Raw genomic sequence first — 23,618 nt, forward strand, 5'->3', positions numbered from 1 at the left:
ATTTATTATTAACCAAAGAGTCATGTTTACATTCCAGATAAGTCTACGTGGAAAAGCATTCAAAATTTACTAGGTTTTTCTACTTTACTATTTCATCTACAATAGGGACAACAAACTGACACTCAGGATTTGGTGGGCTGTTGTTATAATGCTACACATTTGACAGGGACAAATGTAGTGACTTTGAGAAAAAGGTAAAAAAGACCAAAACCCCCCACTGTAGAAAGGGCTTTTGGATATTTACTAGACAGTGTGGTCAAGGTGAAAAAACAAATGTATGAATGACATCCTGGGAAGAAGAGAGGGGCAGACCTGGACAGACACATTTGTTGTTTGTGCTGGGGTTGGAGAAATGGGCATAAAAAAGGGGAAGCTGATACAAAATCTCAAATTCAGTATCTTAAGGAATTCCTACACCTACAATATTTGTGGAAGCCAAAGGACATTAGTATGTATGCCAGACAACTAACCATGATGGGAGACATTTCTGGAATTTAAGTTGGATGCCAAGGAAACAATATTAAATAAAAGCCATTCATGGAATAAGAATAAAACTATTCACTCAGGAGTTTCCACAAATGAATTAGTAAGGATTCAACTCAATACCTGTCTCAAACAAGGGATTGGATTATCAGAATACAATTTTTTTTTTTAATCAAGATTTTACATATTCTCAGTCATGGTATCTAAAGGACTCCTGCTAAAAGAGAAAAATGAAACTTCTAAGGCTAACTCAAAATTTAATTTGTAGTACTTGTGAAAAGTACCAAAGACCTTGAAAAAAACCTAATGCTGTCATGCCAAAGTAAGGCATGAAAAGTGGTATTAATGTTGCTCCATTGATTTTGGGCTCCAGTCTCAGGAGAGCTTTTTATTTAATATTTTAGTGAATCAAAATATCTTCTTGGAATATCTCTGAAAATGGCATCTCATTACTGGGAATTGTCTATTGAGTACTCTTCTTCATAATTAAGTTAATGCTAAGGATCTTTAAGTGTCATCTTAATTTGACACTTGTCATAAGATAATTAGGCAAATTAAAATCAGTCGTTCGCTCTGTTCCTAGAAGTTTCTCTAAAGTGAAATCTATTTGTCGATTTTACTTTGTTCTCATGTGCATTTTCCAAGCTCAGAGGTGATACTAACAATGGTTTTCTTTGATGGTCTAAACTGAGATTTTTAAAATATTTCTTGATTTTTTTCATACACTCTATTGCCATTTAGCTGCAATTAAGCACCTGTTTTCTAAATTATGATTTCAAAGCTTTGTTCAAGTGAAGAAAAAAAAAATTGAAAGAGATTCTAAAACAGAGCTTGCCTATGCTATGGTCTCCCTACAGGGAGAGTAAATACAGCTAAGGTTCTGACTGTACTTGTGTCTATCACACTGAAGAGTTAGCTACATCAAATATATTCACTTCTCATCTGAGCCCAACTCTAGGGATAATTCTGTTTTATCCAGCTAAATGTAAGGGCTGGAAAATGCCAGTCTGAGGCCGGTCGATAAGGTACAAAGAAATGGTCAATTGGAGGTGGCTGGGATTGGTCAGTTGTTGTTATGATCATGGTTTGGCTGAATATATTTTTTGCCTGAGTTAGCGTGGTCTTCTTGTGGACTGGCTGCAGCTAATAGGTAAAGCAAGAGAAAAAAATGTGGGCCAGAGAGCTTTGCTTGGGTGGCTGATTAGGGCATCCAGGTAGGTGGCAACCAGCTGGGACAAGGGCTTAAGGACAGGTACTGAATTGAATGGAGCCACTTTGAAGACTATTCTTTGGTACTTGTATCTGGGCCAGCTTGAGAGGGAGAACAATCCTAAGGAATGCAGAGATGACGACCCTACTGAATTTGAACTCAACCCAAAAATGAGTCCTGGAAAAGAAATGCAATAGTAAAAGGCTTTCTTCATTAGTATCATTAGTGTCTATACTTGTAGGTGGAGGAGGAGACAGGAGAAGACTAGCTCTTAAAAATCTAACCCTAGCCTCCTGTGCTACTGTGAAGTTCTGTCTAGGCTTCTACCTGGGATTTTTTGCAAACAATGATGGGTGGTAAAAATCTGTACAGCTTTTGTACCTTCGTCATGATTTGTGGACAGAAAGGTAGTGAAAGCAAAACATTAAGAATTCTAAATTTTATTCTCTTAAGGGAACATGGGGGTACTGTCTTCTCAAGAACAGGGGTATGTGTTCATGCCTTAGAAAAAGCCGTTGAGTAGGCAGGGAAGGGAAGAGCCTGTGGCAGACTGCACTGCTGCAGCTGAGGAGGGCTTGGAGCAGAAAAGAAAGAGATGGCTTGTGAAGCTGCCCGTATGGGAGTCACATGGCTTTGCAGGATAAGTGATTTAGGCAGACGAAGGCTTATCCGAATCCAAGAGGCTTCCAGAAACTCTGATGATGCATAGAGAAGAAACCTCAGTCTGCAAGCTACAAGGAAGTGCCAACTGTTAGTGCAAAAGAGGACTTCAACACAAATCTTATTCCAGAAGTTGCAATCCAGGTCTGGACAAGCTAATAAATGTATAATTGTTTTTCCAATAAGTTTTTAATGGATACGTCAAGCACTTTTTCTGAGAGGTGTGTGTATGTGTACATGCACATACACACAGCCGCTTATGTACATACATACATATTTATGCATGTACAGACAGAAGCATCCAGACACCATTTTTTAATAAAGAAAATGAATTCCCCCAAAGGAATCTTGACTGAATTAAGGCTGTTGTCTGTGGGAAGCCAGATATAGTGATGTGAAAACACAATTTTTAATAATAAACACCAGGGGTAGTAGAGGGCACGGAGGGCAAGGGACAGGTGTGGTGTTTTCCACGACATCTACAGGACACAAGAAAAGCACTTAGACACCGTAAGGCCGGGAACCATGCTGTAGTAACCACCAGTGTGGGTATTCAAAAAGGGTCTTTGACGTTTAAGAGGGCGGGGGCTCCCTGCACTGTCAGAATTCCACATAAACCACATGCTTGTTGCATAAATCTCACGGAAGGGAAGGAGACTTTTATTAAGCCAGCCATTCCCATGTCAAAATGAAACGATACAAAGCACAACACCCTTCCTCCCACACAACAGAATTCAAAATCAGAATGCTCTGGGAACAAGGAGTTGTCTTCCAAACCTTGGGTTGGGATAGAGAGCAACAGCGGAGAAGAGACCTTGGTGCCTCAGAGTCTTAGATACAAATGCAGAAGGAAAAGGAAGTGACTTGCAATTTTGTGCAAAACCTGCGTCCTCTTCCTCGTGGGAACTACCATATATACCCGACCTCATCCTCTTTGTCGTCATCCTCATCCTCATCATCCTCTGTCGCAGCCCGAGTGTGCACCCTAAGCTTCCCTTCTCTGTCCTTTGGCGCCAGCTCCCATTCATCCTCAAGGTCATCCAGCAGGACCACAGAGCCACCACTGCCAAAATCACCTGATGTCTCCTGCTCCTCTTCTGAAACATGTTAAGAAGGGAAAAAGATTTGAGGTTAGTTTCTGCTTATATGCCATGACCCATGTCAGGGTTCTCCCCTTGGATCTGACCTAACTGTAGGGTAAAAATGTGCAATTTACTTTTTGAATATGGAAGCATGTCACCTCTGCTGCTTCTAAAATAAAGCAGGTAGGGTTAGTCCAAGTGGCATGGACCACAAGCTTTGTTCTGACATGAGCCCTAGGATTCTTGACATGCTTCTACCTTCAGGGGGAGGTTTTATACCCCTAAGAAAAAAATGATGGCAGCAAAAGTTTCTCTTTGCTTGCAACAAGTCCCTGACTGTCAAAAACTCTTGTCCAGCCCAAGGTCATGGTGAGTTCCTGGCAACTGCAAACCTAGGTATGCATAATCTCATGTGATTTCAAGATTACTATGTCTCCCTTATACACTATAGACCATAGCTAGTTCTTAAAATTTTTCTGAAGATCCTTACACGGCAAGGACCTGAAGGTCACTGGGGGTCACTGTGGGGCTGATGTTAAGAAGACCTTACTCACCACAGCTCACAGCACCCTGTTTCCTGGAGCCAGCCAACTCATTCCCGTATTTATCCACACACCAGCACTGCCCTGTGCTGCCATGGCACTGTGTGGCTTTGTAATAGCCCTCCTCATTACACCGAGGTATAAATGCCCCTGAGGAACAAAAGGGTCAACTTTAATCAGAGATGCACAGAGACAACTTAGGGTTAATGTCCTCTTTTTTGTTGTCTGCTTGAACTGTAAGCTTCAAGAAGAGGTATCTTAAAGCCTCTGATTATGATTGTGGATTTGCCAATTCTTCCTTATAATTCAATTAAAAACGAAAACAAAAAACCAAATCCATTGCCATTAAGTCAATTCCAACACATAATTCTATTAAGTTTTGTTTTATTTTAAAACTATGAGTATACAAATTGATGACATAATATGGTAAAAGAAATATTTCAGTAACATATATCCTTTGTTTTTAGAATTCAAAGCAAAGTATTTGCTTTTGTCAGATATTAATGTGGTTACTAAAAAAGACTTCTTACCATGTTTTAATTTCAACTTTCTATGGAATTGTTTAATGTGTAACTCTTTCATTAAAATATCAATCTACAGTCTCTGTTCAATAATAAGTAAGCGGTCCATTCACACATATTGTGATTATAGATATGTTCGAGCTAATCTCTGCCCCCATATTTTGTTTCCTATTTATCATTTTTCCCATTTCCTGATTTCTGTTGAAATAATCAAGTTTCCTTTATTTCATGTTTTTCTTCTCTAACTTTAAAAAATATATAATGTATCTCTAATCTTCTGGTGTTTATGCTTAAATTTGCTACACAGAAGCGTATTTTTCCTAATAAGTTCTAAAGTTAATCTATATTTTCATTTCTTCCTGAATAAAATCAGAAATTTAACACATTTTACTATCTTTTTCTCTTGCCCCCAACAGTCTGGAATTTTAATTCTAGTTTGCTATAAAAATATTTTTATAGGTCACATTTATGTAGATTTAACAGTAGGTCTTTTTTTTTTTTTTACCATTGAATTTCAATAAGTCTTTCTGGAGCTTTCTTCTTGTAGAGTAAATCCTTTAGTTAGTGATACTTTTTTTTTTTTTAAAGAGTTCTGTGGTGGTTAGTAAAAGTCCCTAAGTGGCACAAATGGTTTGTGCTTGACTACTAACCTAAAGGTTGGTGGTTAGAACCTACCCAGCGGTATCACAAAAGAAAAGCCTGGTGATATTCCATTAAGATTATAGCCAAGAAAACCCTACAGAGCAGTTCTATTCTGGGACACATACAGTTGTCATGAGCTGGAATCAACTTGCTGGCAATACTTGGTTGTTTTTGTTTTTCGGTGGTTAGTAAACTTACTGGATCTTAGATGGTTTTAAAATATCTTTGCTGTCACACTTGAATGATCATTGGAATGAGTTTAGAATTTTAGATTGTTACTTCCCTTCAGCACTTTGAAAATTACTATATCCTCTTAAATCAGTGCTACTGATAAGTCTGATGATGTTAACATGATTCTAATTCAACACAGGTAATTTTTAGGATAGTTTTGGTTTTCCTTAGGGTGTGAGTGTGTGTATCTGTGTGTGTTTATTTCATCTTTGGGTGTTCATCTTCTGTGGGAGAATTCTCCTGAGGGTGACCTGGGTAGTAATATCTTTAACATTGATGTCATGGACACAGAGGTGCCTACTCACCACTGTGGCTTTCTATTCCATTATCTTAGTATATGGTAGTCCCCTCTTATTCACAGGGGATGTATTTCAAGACCTCCCATGAATGCCTGAAATGCGGATAGTACTGAACCCTATATATACTATGATTTGTCCTATACATACATACCTATGATAAAGTTTAATTTATAAATTAGGCACAGGACGAAATTAACAACAATAATAAAATAGAACAATTATAACAATATACTGTAATAAAAGTTATATAATAAAATAGAACAATACTGTAATAAAACTTATGAGGGAGTGGGATGGCATGAGATTTCATCATGCTACCTACTCATTTAACATTTTTGAACTGTGATTGACCTTGGGTAACTGAAACCTTGAGAGCAAAACCACGGATGGGGGGGGCTACTGTAGTAGCTCTTTTTGTGTTTGTTTTAGAGAGTGACTATGTTCTTATTAATTTACTTTTTATTCAATGGCAGCAAAAGTCGCTGCATGGGGCACTTTCTCCTAATTTGAAGCTCGATTTGAACCCAGGTCCAGCTGACTCTAGTATCTACTCTTAACCACTCTGCTCACCAGGCTATTCTGAGACACTCAGGTCCCCAGAGTTCAGATGAGATCATGGAGAGGAAGGTGCCTCTGGAGGCCCCTCAACACTGCATCCATCACTCAGGAAAGCCTGGTGATGCTACAATTAGGGGCTCAGTGGTGACACCCACACTCTTACTTTGACACTCAAGCCAGAGCACGTCACTCCTAGTCTGCAGGCAGCATTCAGAAGGAAAAGAAAAAAGGGCTGCTTTCAGCATCCCAGCGGACGAAGAAGCAGAGATATTTGTGAACAGATTCTCTACCAAGGTCTGCAAAGGCAGAGAACAAGTAGAGAGCTGGGGAAACGCTGATCCCCCAGGTTGCTAGGAAGCAGGCGCTGCTCTAAATCTATAATGGAATAGGATGACCACATTTTCTAAGTAGGCAGTAATTGTAACTGATTATAATTTGTTGCTGCTTGTTTCATTTATTTCTTAAATCTAAATGCCTTGAATATACATTTATCATATTAGATTATCCCATGCAAAAAAAAAACAAAATTGGAAGTAAATAAATGGCATTTTTATGAGTCAGCCAGAATAATCTTCATATACGAGGAGATGTGATAAAGTGGGCTTTAAAACTAGATGAGATTCATGGTGGAGCAAAGGTAGGCTTGGAAAAAATGGAAAATGAGTCATTTTATCTCAGGCTATGTACTTTGCAGATGTTTGATTAATTATTTATCAATGAGGCACAAATAAGATACCCATATCCAATGACAAACAAATAAAAATAGCATTATTCTAGTTCTATAACTACCTGTGGACCTCAAGAACATCACTCAAACACAAGAAAACATCCCAAGTAGGGGAATAAGATCAGTAAGCACAAGTCCTGACACTGGAAAACCTATGGAAGAGGGTTCCAACCACTTTGCCTTTGGATGGGAAAGAAGTCTTTGTGTCTTTTCACATGGGAGAGGAACTGAGAGCCAGAGAGCTCAAAATCATGACAACTTTGGAGTTACTGGTCCTTTCTGGGTTGAATAAGGGCTAACAGAAGTGTAAAGAATGAAGGGAGCCAGTGAATCAAGTAATTTTAAAAAGCAGAAGGAATAGGGAGCATGCACTCTGAGGTGACCCAGATATCAGAAGAGGAGAAATTGGCAGAGCTCACCTACTTTTGACAAGCCTGCAAGAAAAGTTGCCCATTTCCTTCAAGTAAATAGACTTCTGAAATGGCAGGCTACTTAAGGCATGCACCTGCCTCTGAATGCTTAACAAGAGTAATTTTGAGTTATTGTGTTGCAGTCTTCAGCTCTCTTTGTGGAAAGCAAGGCAGACTCCTTTCTTCCTCAAAGAAATGAGGTTTATCAGCATCTCAGTGATGGCCTGGTGCAGGAGAAAGGAGGGTTCGGAGGTAAAAGGAAAGCTTTAATGGGTCAGCTGTTGTTATCGTCATCTCTGCCACTGATTCGCATGTTCAGGAAATACATGCTCACAAGACCCACTTGCTTCTGCCTAACATTTGGACAAAGATAAGAGAAATGGGCAGTGTCTAAACAGCCAAAGCACTTTCCTCCAAGGCTTACATGAAAAACAGAGAAATCTGCTAAATAGAACTCTATCTGATAAATTTTGAGGGGAATATAGCTCATCTAAAGAGCCCTGGTGGTACAGTGGTTAAAGCAGTCAGCTGCCAACCAAAAGGTTGGCAGTTCAAATCCACCAGCCACTCTGTGGGAGAAAGATGTAGCAGTCTGCTTCTGTAAAGATTTACAGCCTTGGTAACCCCATGGGGCGGTTCTACTCTGACCTACAGGGTCACTGTGAGTCAGAATTGACTTAATGGCTGTGGGTTTGATTTGGATTATAGCTCATCTTCCTCCTTGGATGGACAAATTGATCTAGGAAATACAGGAAATGCTATAATTTATGTTGTTCTTGTTAGCTGCTATCAAGTCGGTCTCTGATTTGTGGTGACCCCATGCACAACAGAACAAACTGCTGCCTGATCCTGCACCATCTCCAAGATCAGTTGCTGAACACACTGTCGTGATCCAGAGGGTTTTCATTGGCTGATTTGCTGAAGTAGATCCCCAGGCCCTTCCTAGTCCATCTTAGGCTGGAGGCTCCACTGAAACCTGCTCAGCGTCATAGCACTGGTTAGGAATCATTTATAGACTTTATTATTTTAGAGGTGAAAGGGATACTTGACAGTTCTATTCAATGGCCTTACTTGAAAGAAGAGTCAAGGTTCATTGTAGCCCAAGGTCAGGGAGCAATTGCGATGATGCTCAGTTCTAACCCTGCTGGCCTGCCCACTAGTCCTGGGCTGACCTCTGGCCTCTCTTCCTTATGTTGGAGCAGGCAGCAGTTCCTGGCCAGCTAACCAATCTTCTGTTTATGTCCAGCTGATTGTAGCATATTACCAGCTGCCTGGAAGAGCCCTGCCAGGGGTAGAACAAGGCATTTCTTTCACGAAACACTGGTCCCTAATTGAATAACCATTGCTCTGCTTAACATTACAAGAGACATGGATGGTTTAATTAGTTGTTTAAACGAGTAGCAAGAAATTGTACTTACCCAACAGGCTTTTCCCCTTGCTCAGCTTCTGAATCCTGTTCATTTCATTCTGGCAAGGGAGACCTAAAAAATAATTTATGAAAGTCAGTTTCCAGATGGTGTGGGATATGATCTCTAATGATTGGCTTCACTCTTGACGTGAAATGCAGACAATGACACACCTGGGAATGGAATAACTCCATATGCTGTTACTATGCAGCAAAGCAAGTTTAGGCCATTAGTGTTACCAATTAAAAAAAAAAAAAAAACCTCATACCACGGGGTACTTAAAATAGTATTTGGGGGCTACTTGACTTGAACCATACAGGAATTTTTCCTCCTACCAACAACTTAAAAAAAAAAAAATTTTTTTTTTTTACTTAAGCAAATAGCAAATACAGGTGTCTGATGGGTGATTTGCTAATAGACTTCTTCCTTTACATCAGGAAGTAAATTATTAGCTAAGGCTTCTATGAGTTGAGAATCAGGATCAAGGCTTATTAGGTTAGTGTTCTAAATCCACAGACCAGACCAACTAACCAGAAGGTGGCAAATGCGAATCTATCCCAGGTCTTGCTGCAGGGGAGAGAGAGGATTAGAATGCTACTTCAGACCTCATAGCTCACTACCCCAAGAAACTAAAACGCAGGCCTTGAGGAACAACTATTAAGATAAAAGAGGCTGCTAAGTGTAGCAGTTAAGAGTGAGACCTTAAATCTAGACTCTGACACCTCCTAGCTGAGTACTTTGGGCAAGCATCTTTCACCCCTCTCAGCTGCCTCTGCACCCCTCGGTTGTAAAATGTATGATACGCGTGTTGTAGGACCCAGCATGAAACAGCCACACCTCAGAGGAAAGACTTGTTGCCTTTGAGTCCACTCCAACTCACAGCAACCCTATAGGACAGAGGAGAACTGCTCCATACCGCCCCATACAGTTTCCAAGACGTGACTGGTGGATTCGAACTGCCGACCTTTTGGTTAGCAGCTGAGCTCTTAACCACTATGCCACCAGGGCTTCCAAAGGAAGCACACATGCAGTGAAAGCCGTGTGACTACGTGGGGTGTTGTGAGTGTGTGCTATCCTTTATCCCCACCTCCCAGAGGAGAACTTACCTCCATTTCCAAACAAAAGGAAATTCTTTAGAGTTTTATCATAATTTGCCTCTGCAGATCTTGTGGCTTCAAAAGGTTCTGCTATTTGCTCACTGTCCTCCAGGTATTAGAAAAATGTCCTGATTCTCAGGGCTTTTACCTCCAGTTCATACTGCCTATTTCTACAGCACCACCTCCCGTCCCAAACACACTTGCACATAAAAAATCTGAGCACCTATTCACATCGATGCCCTGTGGATTTCACAGTGCCACCTGGTTTTGCTGCTTGTTTCCTGAGAGAGACTGGTTGTGAAATGCATTTTGTTAACTTCTGATTTTAAGATCCTTTCAGAGTAAAAGGGAAAGATATCAACTGAACATAACAAAGAAAAGGAGAAATAAACTCTATCTTTGATGACTAAATGTAGCATTTAATCTTCACAACAATCATGTAAGGTAGGTACCAATATTACCCCTATTTTTTTAAATGCAAATCTCATCTTTGTAACTATGCAGAATGATAGTAACTATAGGCATTTAGAAAGCTGTCCAGTCCTGAAAACCCAAAAGAAGGAAAATCAAAAGCATTCATAGACACGTTGCTGTCGAGTTGATTCTGACCCATAGCGACCTATAGGACAGAGTAGAACAAGGAGTAGAACATAGAGTTTCCAAGGAGCGACCGGTGGATTCGAACTGCTGACCTTTTGGTTAGCAGCTGCAGCTCTTAACCCTTACATCACCAGCATTTGTACAAACTCTGTTATCAGTTTTTCTCTGAGGCAAGTTGACTTCCTACTAGTTGTAACTACTGACCTTTCCCTAAAACTAAACACTCTACAACAATTCAAAACACCCTACTAATTGAAAGGTAACGAAAATCAATCAGACAGAAATCTACTTGAAAATGCTCTAAGAAAAACAAAGGAAAGAATTACACAAAACTCCAGATGAAGAATTCATATTAAAAAAAGTTGCAAAATTTTGCAGATGAAAATAATTATGAAAGATTTCTTTAAGAAACCCAAGAATATAACAAAAAATAGACTCTGTAAGACTAGAGTTCAAGGCAGAGATACAAAGGCTCGAGGATAAAAATAATACAGAAAGAGGAAAATGAACAATTAAAGAAATAAAGGCCATACACAAAGCTATCAAAGTTATATGAAACACGCATGTTATTTGTGCTTCTGAGAAGAGACCAATCAAATGGAACAGAAAAGTTTTCAAAGACATAGTTAATTTAAGAAAAGTCCCTGAAAATTATAATTAAAATTAAAAAACAAAAGATTTAATTCTAAAGCTCAAAAGAGTACAACATGCCTCTGGAGGAAGTGATACAGACTGAACAAAACTGAGACATGTCCTAGGAAATTAACATCCTTGAAAAGCAAAGAAAGAATCCTTTGTTTTCTGGGTGAAATGATTACATCACCAATAATGGAAAAAACAAACAAACATATAAACATTAGAATGGTTTCACATTTTTCTATAGCTCCATCCAGTGCTAGGAAAACAATGTTTAAAAAAATTATCATAAAAAAAAAAAAAAGGACTTCCTGGATGTTTACACTTAGCACCACTGTTGTTCAGGGAATAAAATAAATAGAAATATTCTCAAACATTCAAGGAGTAATTCAAGGAATATAATTCCCAAGAGAATTTTTGAAAACACTTCTAAAAGTCAAACTCGGCAGTAAAACTAAATAAAAATATCAAAACCAGTCAACAAATAGTCCTACCACTCAATAAGTTGAAAGTGTTCTCTTAACTTGTTCTTGAGTCAAAAAGGTACTCAGAGCCTTAGTTACACAATATATGTATTAACCGTAGTAAAAATAACAGATACCAATCCCTAGGGCCTACAATGAATGGAGTGTTAGAGAGAAAATTTTAGCCTGAAATACATTAATAAACAGGAAACAATATGCATGATGTAATCACCCTCCTCAAATTTTAAGATCCAATAACAATGTAATGAAATTAAAGAAAGGTAGAAGTAAAACAGAAATCCCAAGCCTGGTGCTGAATTGGGAAGGGTGGTGGTGTCGAGCTAATAAAATAGGAAAGGAGCTAACTAGCTTCATTAAGGGGAAAAAAAAGTAAATAAATAAAATGAGAAAAGAGAGAAAAAACAAACAAAAAACACAAGTTACTTTTCTTAACTCATTCCAGGGGCCAAGTTATGCCACGGGGTTGTGGGTGGTAGGTGTCCCGGCTTCCCTAGCAGTTGCTGCAAGGGCAGTCTAGCCAGAGACATCAAGGTGGCCAGGCCACCAGCTCTGACTCAGAGGACTGGCATTGCACCCTAGGGGGAGTGTTGTTGTTGCTGGGTGCCACTGAGCTGATTTTGACTCATAGTAACCCCATGTGACAGAATAGAACTGCTCTGTAGCGTTTCCTAGGCTGTAATCTTTACAGAACCAGATCGCCAAGTCTTTCTTCCATGGAGCTGCTGGGTAGGTTTGAACCGCCAACCTTTACGTTAGCAGCCAAGCACGTAACCATTGTGCCAACAGGGCTCCTTAGGGGAAATGTTAGCGCTTAGGTTTTGTGCCTCACTCAAGCTCTAAGGAACTCAGGCTAAGATCATAGATCTCAAGCCTAAAATTATTGTTATGCTCAATGCTGAATCATTACAAGTATTTCTATTAAAGTAAAAAACACGGCTATTGTTTAACATTGATTTGGAGATACCAGCTGATATAAATAGAAAAGAGAAAGAAATGAGGTATAAAAATTGAAAATGCTGAGAAAAAATGATTACCATTTGCAAATGATACGATTCCACACCTGAAAAATCCAAGCAAATCAACTGGAATAACCATTATAATCAAGATGAGAATTTAGTAAGGTGGTAGGTACAAAATTAACATCGAAACAACCACCGTGAGGAAATATAATGGAAAAAAATCTATCTCATTTACAGTGGCAACAAGAAACACAAGCAAAATACAATATCTGTGAAAACAAAACTTCGAAATGTAACTGACTGATACAATTTTGTCCTGTTCTAGGATAAAAAAGATTCAATATTATACAGCTATCAGTTCTCCCTGGATTAATCTGTTCTTGCCAGATTTTAGTGAAATACCAATTGGATTTTTTTTTTTTAATTGGATAAATGGACTCTAAAGTTCCAAGGGGAAAAGAAACATACGAGAATATTCAGGAAAGTTCTCATAAAAGAAGAGTAATGGAAGGAGATGGTACCCCTAAAAAAACCAAACCCAGTGCTGTCAAGTCGATTCTGACTCATAGAGACCCTACAGGACAGAGTAGAGCTGCCCCATAGAGTTTCCAAGGAGTGCCTGGTAGATTCGAACTGCTCATCTTCTGGTTAGCAGCTGTAGCACTTAGCAACTATGCCACCAGGGTTTCCATGGTAGCCCTATCAGATATTAAAATATATTGCAAAAAAAGTATAATTTTTAATCGTTTGGAACTTGTTTATGAGTAGTTACATAAGTAGGACAAAGGATCTGGGGTTAGATATAAGCACATATAGGGTTTTATGTATAATAAAGGAAGCATTCGAAATTGGAGGGACAAAGACAGGTTAGTCAATAAATAACAGAGGGCAACTAGAAACCATCTGGGGGTTAGGGGCAGAAACCCTACCGTACGCCAAAATAAAACCCGGAGCAATACAAGATTTAAACAAAGGTACTAAAAAAAAATAAGAGAATTATTTTGCTGCCTTTAAGTGTGAAATACCTTTAGAAGTTTAAGTTTCATGGTTTCTAAGAAGCTGCAAAATAAAAGATTAATACGACTATCTTAAAATTTAAAATTTCTCTCTAGCAAAATTACAAAGTCCAAGTTGGGAGATAATTGTTTGCAACACTCATGACTGGAAAAGTTCCAAGTCCTTAATATAAAGTCTAAAAAAAAAAACAAAAAAACCCCAAGAGCCTAATATGTACAAAGAACATACAGACATTTCAAGGAAAAGTCAAAAGTGTCTCAAATACATATAAAGTGCTCAGCCTAACTCATACGAAGAAAAGTGAAACGAAACCTTCTAAGGGGATATAGTTTCTTGCCCTGTGCCCCATTTGGCAACAATCTCAAAGTCTGGCAATGCCATGGAGAAGTAGGTACTTAAATGTTTTTGGTGAGAATATAAATTGGTAATTGGCACAACCTCTTTGAAGGTCAAATTGGCAAAACTGCTCAAATTTTAAAATGCACATGCCCTTTTGGCCTGTAATTCTGCTCTAGGAGTATAACTTGTAACTCTATAAACTTACATGCACTTACTTTTCACTGAATGCCCTTTTCAAATGCCTAAATGTTTTCCTGTGTGTGTGTTTTATTTGTTCACACATGCATGCACACATCTATACATACTTTAAGTGTTTTAACCTGCGTAGCCATTCTTCTTTTCCAGGAGGTGGGTTCTGCCAGCCATGTTTGCAGTGTGTTACCCTGGATACCTGATCCAGGCTGGACCAGATTTCCCTGGGGTTTGGGATTGGATTTAGATGCAAGCCAGTCTCTGCTAGTCCTATGAATTGTGGCCACCACACTCGGGCACACATCCAGGAAGCTAAAGCAGACGGAAGTTAAGCCAGACCATGCTGCCCACAGGGAGAGTCTGAGCAACAGCCCCTGGGCCCTGAGAATCTTCCAGTTCTTGTCTGAATTCCCCCTGCAGGCTGCTTCTCCTATCTGACTTTGGGTTACATGAGATAGCTCTGTATCTTTTTTATATATTTCTCAAATCTTGCCTGTTTATTTCTTAAATTACCTGGAGTTTATAACCAAAATATCCTTGTCTAGGACACTCAGAATAAACCCACACTTATCTTTTTTTTTATCATAGAGAAGCTGACAAGCGGCTTCCTCTAAGGAGAACGTGGAGAGTATAAATTGGTAATTGTGATAATGGTAATTATGATACTTTTATGTTTGTAGAGTACTTTTCATATTGGAACTCTCACAATAGGAGAAACGAGCCATTGCATTTGCCGTTACAGGGGTTGAATTCCTTATTCTCTAGATATGTCTCTCTTCTGCTGATCTCTATCTGCCTCCCCATTGTGTGATATGTGGTCCGTCCCTGCCCCAGCATGGCTGCCCTAAGCTCTGGACAGCGTCCCTATCTGCCTTACCTCCAGGCTTCTGGAAGCAGTAGCACCACTCATTGTTAGAAAGCTTGCCATCCTTGAAGGAGTCACAGGAATTGAAGAGAGGCTTAATACAGGGCTCATACTTATCCAGGTAGATGGCATTGATCTCAGAGTGGTCGAGCAAGAGGTCGTAGTTCATGTCCAACTTGTTGAATATCCAGCCAAGGGAGTCCTTGCAGATGGGCAGGATGCTGGTGTCAAACCCTGCAGATGGAGTGGCATGTCTTAGATACCACCAAGCTGGCCTTCCCCACCTTCCTCAACTCCCCAGCTTTTTTGCTCCTTGAGAAGACCCAGAGCCCTGTTTCCCTCCCAGAGCACAGTCTCAGGGGCACTCTACTGGAATATTGCAGCCTTGTGTTTTAGGCTCTTTTGTTTTTTAAGTGAAACAATTTAAAATGCACTAGAACAGAAGTCAGCATTTAGGAAAATACATTCTAAAGGGAACAAGTCCTCAATGCTAATTTATCTGTAATATAAATATGGATTTCCATTTACTAGACTTGCTTAAAACAAGGTGTACCTGAAAGGAAGAATACAAACAAGGTAAGGGGAATAATTTATAACACTGAAATCTATGCTTCCATATTTAGGGGTAAAAAAACTTATTTGAAAAACAAAAGAAAGTACTATAAAAAGATGGCAATAAAATGAAGGTATGTAGCATCATCCAGAAGCACTGATTATATATATCCCAAAGGACTGTTAAATCCAAGCAGTCTGAACATTCATGGCAAAATAAGTCAGATACCTGCCTCTGCTCCCCATTCTTCTTTCTGAAATCCCCTAAAGAGATACACGATATGGAATCCAAAACGACTCAGACAATAATTTCTTTCTTATTTCCCTGGGGGAGGGGATAGTTTTCTTAAAGAATTACTTGGTTCAGCAATGGAAACTGTTTGTGCCTGAACAATAACACTTCGCTTACTGCTCTGGTTGCTGAGTCTACTGCAGACAAACCCCGGAGAAGACATGGCCTAAATCTAAAACTCTCCTTTCTTTTAGAATCGAAGGTACAATCTGAAATTATTCCAGAACCTGGATTTCTAGGATTGGAATTATTTTCTCAGAATAATAACGATAAAAGGTAACTTTTAGGCTACAGGTGTTGCTATATATGAAGCACTCTTTTAAGTACTTTATAATTATTGAATTCTTGCAACACCCTATGCAATGGTACCATGTCATCTCCACTTCTCAGATGAAGAAATAAGGCTTGAGCCTTTAGGTTGCTTACTCCAGGTCATACAGTTACGGAGCTGGGATTGAAACCCAGGCAGCCCAATTCTTAGTCTACATCTCCAGTCCCTCCTCTACCAGGACTGCCTTCAGCCTTGCATGATCTTCCTGCCTTGATGTCATGTTTGGGGATGGGCAATGCAGGGGTCGGGGGAAATAGAGTAACGGCTATCTAGGGCTATGCCGGGGCCATCTGAGTGACTGCCCATCTGATTACGCACTCCTGATCCCACAGCTCAGTCATCAAGTTTCTACGTGTCATGCCAGGAACTCCTGCTCAGTCAGCCGAATATGAGATAAAGCAAAGAGTACCCACCCTTTTTAAAACAGTACCTTTACAGAAGGGTCTTAACTGTCCAGAAGCCAGTAAAATAAGTTCAGCACCTCCTCCTCTGAGGAACTCCTTGTTCCCCCTATTGTCACACTGCCTGTCCTGTTTCCTTCAGTAGCCTCAGTCAGTACAGGCCCATGCTGTTGTTAGCTGCGTCAAGTCAGCCCCCAACTCACAGCAATTCCACCCATAATGGAACAATACACTGCCCAGGCCTGTGCCATCTCCATGATCAGTTGCAGAACGAACCATTGTGATCCATAGGGTCTCACTGGCTGGTTTTCAGGAGCAGATTGCCAGGCCTTTGTTCCTACTCTGTCTTAGTCTAGAAGCTCCCCTGAAACCTGTTTAGCATCAAAGCAACACATAAGCCTCCACCCACAGACAGGTGGTAGCTATACATGAGGTGCATTTGCTGGGAATCAAACCAAAGTCTCCCACGTGGAAGGTAACAGAATTCTACCACAGAACCAGTGCCTCATACTGACATAAAACCCAGTGCAACTGAGTTAATTCTGACTCATAGCAACCCTACAGGTCAGCGTAGAACTGCCCCATAGGGTTTCCAAGGCTGTAAATCTTTCCGGGAGCAGACTGTCACATCTTTCTGTTACAGAGTGGCTGGTGAGTTCAAACTGCTGACCTTTTGGTTAGCAGCTGAGCACTTAACCACTAAGCCACTAGGGCTCCTACACTGGCATACAGTAAATGTTTAATAAAAGTATTTGTTCAGAAAATTTTTCTACCTATGGCAAGGCTTACTCCTTTAAACATAAAATCTTTCCATTTTTTAAAATGTATTCATTTTGGCAGAAATCTAGGACATCTTAGAAAACATCCCCTCTTTCAAGAAGAGAGACTATGGAACACAACATGACCTCTTCTTTGACTAACGTCATGGCTATGAACGATTGCTCTGATGATGATGTCTACAGGGGCTATTGAGTTAGGGAAGATAATTTACTGTGACACTAAATGGTTCTTCACTTTTGTAGAGAATATTTTATATAATATGAATCAATTTTATAGAATATTGACATTTTAATATATAGGAAAGGGGAGTTTACTGCTGACTGACCACAAAAAAGAAGTGTCAAGCTAGCTGGGCAGCAGTAAAAAAGGTCAATCCTCCTCTCCTCAAAAAAAAAAATGATTCCAGAAAAGAGGTTCCTGCCTCTGGCATCTGTGGCTACCAGGGCTCAGGGGGGAGTAGACTTGGTCCCAGTCATGGGGGGCTTCCAGGGTCCTACAGCTTCCCCTTCAGAACACCTCAAATGACAAAAAAAGTCTCTCCTTCCATGGCCTGGAGGCTAACCAAGAATCATTCCTTTCGCCTTCACTCTAACTGCTTCAGGTCATCAAACCTAAATGCCTCTTTGGGGACACAATTTGCTTCTGGCCAAGGGCAGGTTTTTCCAGAAACCCAGCTATCTGCAGAAGCAGCCTCCCAGGAGAGGAGGCTGCAAGGATCAACTCTCCTCACATCAATTTGCTCTTTGTTGAAAGGTTGGTCAGAAAACCCAAGGGCCTGGCTGCTCCTGGAGGGTCTCAGGGAAAAGTTTCTTTAGACCACTCATGAATTAATTATCCACAAACTCCCAGGGGGGCCTCCAGCAGTAGTGGGGAAAAAACCATCTTGCTTCACCTTTCCCATAGGCACCAAGGACCATCTTTTGAATTCTGGGAAGTAAACACTATCTTCCCTTAAAGTAAAAAACTCCAACTCAGGATGGGTCCTAATATTTGCACTTTGGTGGAGTTACTCCATACCATTAACTTAAAAGTGGTTAAGGAGAGGCTCACTATACCAGACTAACATGGGCTAGGAAGAAAGGGCTGGTAATTTACTTCTGAAAGTCAGCTAATGAAAACTCTATGGCTCACACAGTTCAGTCTGCAACTAACGGTGGGGATGGTACGGGACTCGGCAGCCGTTTGTTTCGTTGTGCATGAGGTCGCCATGAGACGGGCCAACTCAATGGCAGCTCACAGCCAACAACGGCAAGCACACCATACCACACGCCACCATTCTCCACTGGTACCTCTAGACGTACAGGCAGCAGAGAACAACCAAAGACCAGGAGATCATTTTTATTTTGGCTGAAGACCAGATGCTGGTGAAATTCTGGACCCAAACAGTTGCCAGTTTAACTTCTTACCTACCTCGTTCAATCCAAATGCATTGCTTTCAGAAATTCTATCTGAACAAGTTAATAATATTTAGGGTCGGAATCAGGAACGGGTAAAAATAGACTCTATGTTTTTTACAATAACACTTTTTATATTTTGGCTACATACAAAAGGCTGTAGCAAAACCACATGTATTTGAACAATTGTGGAGTTCAGTAATCCATTCTGTGCTGGTTGGTGTCGTTGTGGAAAAGTCTTCCCCTAACCACTTTTGAGTTAAAGGCACCAAGAAACTCCTCAAAGTACAAATATAAGAGCCTACCCTGAGTTTTCTTTGCAGTTGAAAAAGAAGCTCTAAATAGCGTCTCTGCCAATTTAGTAGCTGAAGCCAAGGGAGGCTGCTTAGGAATCTGCATTTTAACGGTGGGGGAGGAAGACACTTATCTGGTCATTTCTAAGGAAACCAAAATAAAGTCTGACTAATGCACACATATATCAAAGACACTCGCTACAGTGTTGTCTACAATGGCTAAATATTAGTAACTACTTAAACACCTGCAGATAAAGGTTCAATTAACTGAACTACGTTATGTCCATAAATTGGGATTCTATGTGGCTGTTTACAGGGCAGAATACTACTTAATGATTAACGACATGGAAAGAGAGTCATAATATAGCACTAAATGGTAAAAGCAGATCAGGAAATAGTCTGTAAAGCAGGATCCTAACTTTGTAAATATACACACGCACAACATCATAACACATACATACACACATACTTTTTTTCCCCCAAATGCCAAAGAAAAAGACTAGAAGTATATACCACACAACATGTTTTTACAGTTATAACATGGTAGGGTTAGTGGGTTTTTTTTTTTTTTTTTTGGTATTTTTCTATAGATTTAGTGTATTTTCAAAAAATGTCTATAATAAGCATAATATTTTTGTGGCCAGATTTTTAAATTTTTGATTTTTGTATTTTGATTTTAAGGCATTCCAAAATTGGGAGATATCGAGTCGATTCCGACTCATAGTGACCCTATAGGACACAGTAGAACTGTCCGATAGAGTTTCTAAGGAGGGCCTGGCGGATTCGAGCTGCCAACCTCTTGGTTAGCAGCCATAGCACTTAACCACTACGCCACCAGGGGTACCCTCTTTTACTAAAGCTAGCTATAATGGCCTCACAGTTGGGCACAATGTGCACATTTATTGTGATGTTAGCTATAATGGCCTCACAGTTGGGCACAATGTGCACATTTATTGTGATGTTTCTTTTTTCACCCCAAAATGCTACTGCAAAATCAACGATGTCTACTTACTGAGAAACTGTGGGATTTTAAATTAAATAAACTAGCGCAAGTAAAGTGGTGGTCTTACTGCCTTGGGTTGTGTCGGAGCTGGTAGGCTTGATGACCCTGTTTGCATCCTCATGAAGGGCTCCAAACCAGTCTTTCAGCCGGGAAGCCAGGTTCCTCAACTCCTTGTCTGTGCAGGCTGGAGAAAAGCAAATGCAAGAAACAATGAGCCCATGGGCTTTCTCCCCTGTTAGCTCCCTGCCCACAGTGTGCCCTCATTGGCAAAGCTGTGCCCAAAAAAACTTTCCCCTGCATCCACAATATCATTCTTCACTCTGAAAACACCCCAAAGGATGCCTCTATCACAGGGAAAGAGTATGACAGAGCCCAGACTCCTAGGGCAAGCAGCATTGTTCAGAACTTGCATTTGGACTGCCTCCAAGCTATTCTAAAGCAAGCTGTAATGGTCTCACAGTAGGGCAGCATCCTCAAAACATGGTCACAGATTCTTCTTGTTAACTGGATAAAACTTGTTGCTGTGTGCCATCGAGTCAGTTCTGACTCATAGTGACCCTAAAGGACAGAGTAGAACTGTCCCACAGGGTTTCCAAGGCTGTAATCTTTACAGAAGCAGACTGCTACATCTTTCTCCCACAGAGCAACTGGTGTGTTTGAACTGCTGACCTTTTGGTCAGCAGCCAAATGCTTAACCATTGTACCACCAGGGCTTCTTTTACTAAAATCCACTGCCATCGAGTCGATTCCGACTCATAGTGACCCTATAGGACACAGTAGAACTGCCCGATAGAGTTTCTAAGGAGGGCCTGGCGGATTCGAGCTGCCAACCTCTTGGTTAGCAGCCATAGCACTTAACCACTACGCCACCAGGGGTACCCTCTTTTACTAAAGCTAGCTATAATGGCCTCACAGTTGGGCAGCACCTTCCAAAGATGAGGTCACAGATCTTTCTTGTTAACCGGATAAAACTTGCTACTGCAGTTTTGCCAGAGAAGATCGCATTCTCCACTAAACTCATGCCGTGAGATTAACACCAGGAACAGTTAATGCTCTAACAGGGAGGCTGCCTAGGACACCGAAAGAGTCCAGTAATAGGAAGTTCTCAGTTTCATTTTACTGCAAGGTTTAGATTTGTGGATTTGGCCTATTTTGCTGGCCTTTCTACAGGCTCATCTTGACTTTCCACTATAGACAGACAAATGCCTTCTCTATGAAAGACACCTCTCTGTAACCCTACAGCTCATATTTTAGGGTATGGCAGATTAATTGGGGCAAATGCTCCTGCTGAAACCAAGAAAAAAATCCAGATGACTGGCTGGCTGGATGGATGGATAGTTACTAAAAAACAAACCCATTGCCACCGAGTTGATTCCATCTCATAGTGACCCTGAAGGACAGAGTAGAACTGCCTCTTAGGGTTTCCAAGGAGCACCTGGTGGATTTGAACTGCCAACCTTTTGGTTAGCAGCCATAGCTCTTAACCACTACACCACCAGGGTTTCCGATGGATGGAAGGGAGGTAGGTAAATAGGTAAGAGCAGGCTGTTTGAAGTCCTCCTAGAGTACTGAGGTAAGGAAGACTCGAGGCGGAGAAATCCCAAAGGAAGGAAAACTGCAGAGAGGTGAGCTGGGGGACACAATTCAATCTGTAATGCACGCAAATTGGCTCCAAGTCAGGGCCTCTGGGGGGATCCAGTGCCACTCTTCTGACTTGTCTGACAGACACTGCACAGGTCGAACTAGGAGAGAACGTGGTCCATATTTCTGAGGTGAATGGGATGTGGGATCTATAGTGATCTTACATTTGAAAATGGAATATTAATAGCATCTATTTTCTCTCTTTTGCCATGCATACCATCTATTCTAAATGTTCCCTGAGCAGAGAAAATTGCCAAGTCAACTTGCAAAGGAAATGAATCCCCATCTCACACTGCAAGATAAATTAGTCATGTCTAACTAAGCCTTGACAGATGTGTAGGTGATCTGTATCTTTAGAAGACTCCTGAATTTCCCACAGGCTTCCCCAAGTACACAGGCTTTGGATGGCAGATAGAATCAGGCTCCGGAATATTGAAAGAGTGTGTCTGTCACTCAGGGACAGGTCCACGAGCAGGGAGCCACTGGCATGGGAGGAGGGAGATCAGAAAGCTGAAATGGAGATCCAACCCAAACCAAACCCACCGCTGCGGAGTAGATTCTGGTTCATAGTAACCCTGTAGGACAGAAGCGAACTGCCCAGAGGGTTTCCATGGTTGTAATCTTTCCAGAAGCAGACTCCTCCCGTGGAGTGGCTGGCGAGTTCGCACTGCCAACCCTTTGGTGGAAGCTGGGCACTTAACCACTGCAGCACCAGGGTTCCTTGAAATGGAGATCCAAAAAACCCCAAACCTGCGGCCACTGAGGTGATTCTGACTTCTAGCGATCCTATAGGACAGAGTAGAACTGCCTGTAGGGCTTCCAGGGAGTGGCTGGTACATTTGAACTGCCAACCTTTTGGTTAGCAGCCTTAGCTGTTAACCACTGTGCCACCAGGGCTCCGAAATAGAGATAGGAGGCACTTAATTACTGGGGCCTGTCCACTTGCTGTGTCCTCAACTGAGTAGTCCTTATGAGGAGAAAGTCAGGCACAATCTGCCTGGAGCTTGATACATCCCAGGGGAAAAAAATAATCAAAGACGACAGCCTGCAGAGAGCTATTCGTTCAGATCTGGTATTCCAGCCACAACAGGCAGGCTGGCAACAGTAGAAAAATGCTTGCATTTTAAGTACTTATCACCACCACTGAGAAAGGTATGAACTGGGTATTAATCTTTTCAGAAGTGAGAGACCCAAAGCAGACATCCCACACACTCACTTCTTGCTTGGGGAAAAGGAATTCTTGTGGGAGAAAAATCATAAAGCATATCCACTTGCCATTCTGGCACTCTGCCCTGAGGTGGGTCAATCCTTGTGATGTAGGTAGTGTCTGATGGCCTCTTCACCCCTCCTGGTGACAGAAGCAGGGTGCTCAGGCCACTGGCATCAGGCTCTTCAGAGGAAAAGATGGGGCTTTACTGGGAGAGAGTTTGGCTCACTCAGGAAGGCTAGGGTCTTATTTCTTTGCCCCTACATTACCTTTCTAAGTGAGTGAGTGTTCCTCCTATTTTCAGTTATATTCTCTCCTGCTCTCCGCCCTGGTTTCAATTCTTTTTGAGGACTTTTCTTTGCTGTAAAATATATACAGCAAAAATCTGCCATTTTAATTGTGTTTAAATGTACAATTCAGTGGCATTAATTACATTCACTATGTTGTGCAAAGCGGACCTGGTGGCACTCAGGGCTAAGCACTCAGCTGCTAACTGAAAAGTCAGCAGTTTGAACCCACCAGTTGCTCCATGAGGGAAAGACGTGGCAGTCTGCTTACATAAAGATTTACAGCCTTGGAAACCCTATGGGGCAGTTCTACTTTGTCCTGTAGGGTCTTTATGGGTCAGAATTGACTCAATGACAAGTTTTTACATTTTCTTAATGTTGTGCAACCATCACCGCTATTTAATTCTGGAATATTTTTATCACCCCAAACAGAAACCTTGTACCCATTAAGCAAAAATTCCCAACCTCCCTTCCTC

At 40.9% G+C, this 23,618-nt stretch overlaps 1 protein-coding gene across 2 annotated transcripts in view; it reads right to left on the bottom strand.

Moving 5' to 3' along the window:
- Positions 1-2,037: 2,037 nt before the first annotated feature.
- Positions 2,038-23,618, bottom strand: part of SPOCK1 (SPARC (osteonectin), cwcv and kazal like domains proteoglycan 1) — a 260,129-nt gene continuing 238,548 nt past the window's right edge. For both annotated transcript variants that reach the window (XM_064276524.1, XM_064276528.1), the window contains exons 5-9: positions 20,075-20,191; positions 14,974-15,195; positions 8,784-8,846; positions 3,990-4,127; positions 2,038-3,450 (exon numbers count right to left, since the gene is read on the bottom strand). In XM_064276524.1, coding sequence (XP_064132594.1) covers positions 3,260-3,450; positions 3,990-4,127; positions 8,784-8,846; positions 14,974-15,195; positions 20,075-20,191 — 731 coding nt within the window. In that variant the 3' untranslated portion in view covers positions 2,038-3,259. The remainder of the gene's footprint in view (positions 3,451-3,989; positions 4,128-8,783; positions 8,847-14,973; positions 15,196-20,074; positions 20,192-23,618) is intronic.

The sequence above is a fragment of the Loxodonta africana genome, chromosome 2, assembly GCF_030014295.1.
Source record: "Loxodonta africana isolate mLoxAfr1 chromosome 2, mLoxAfr1.hap2, whole genome shotgun sequence".
NCBI classification, from domain to species: Eukaryota; Metazoa; Chordata; class Mammalia; order Proboscidea; family Elephantidae; genus Loxodonta; species Loxodonta africana.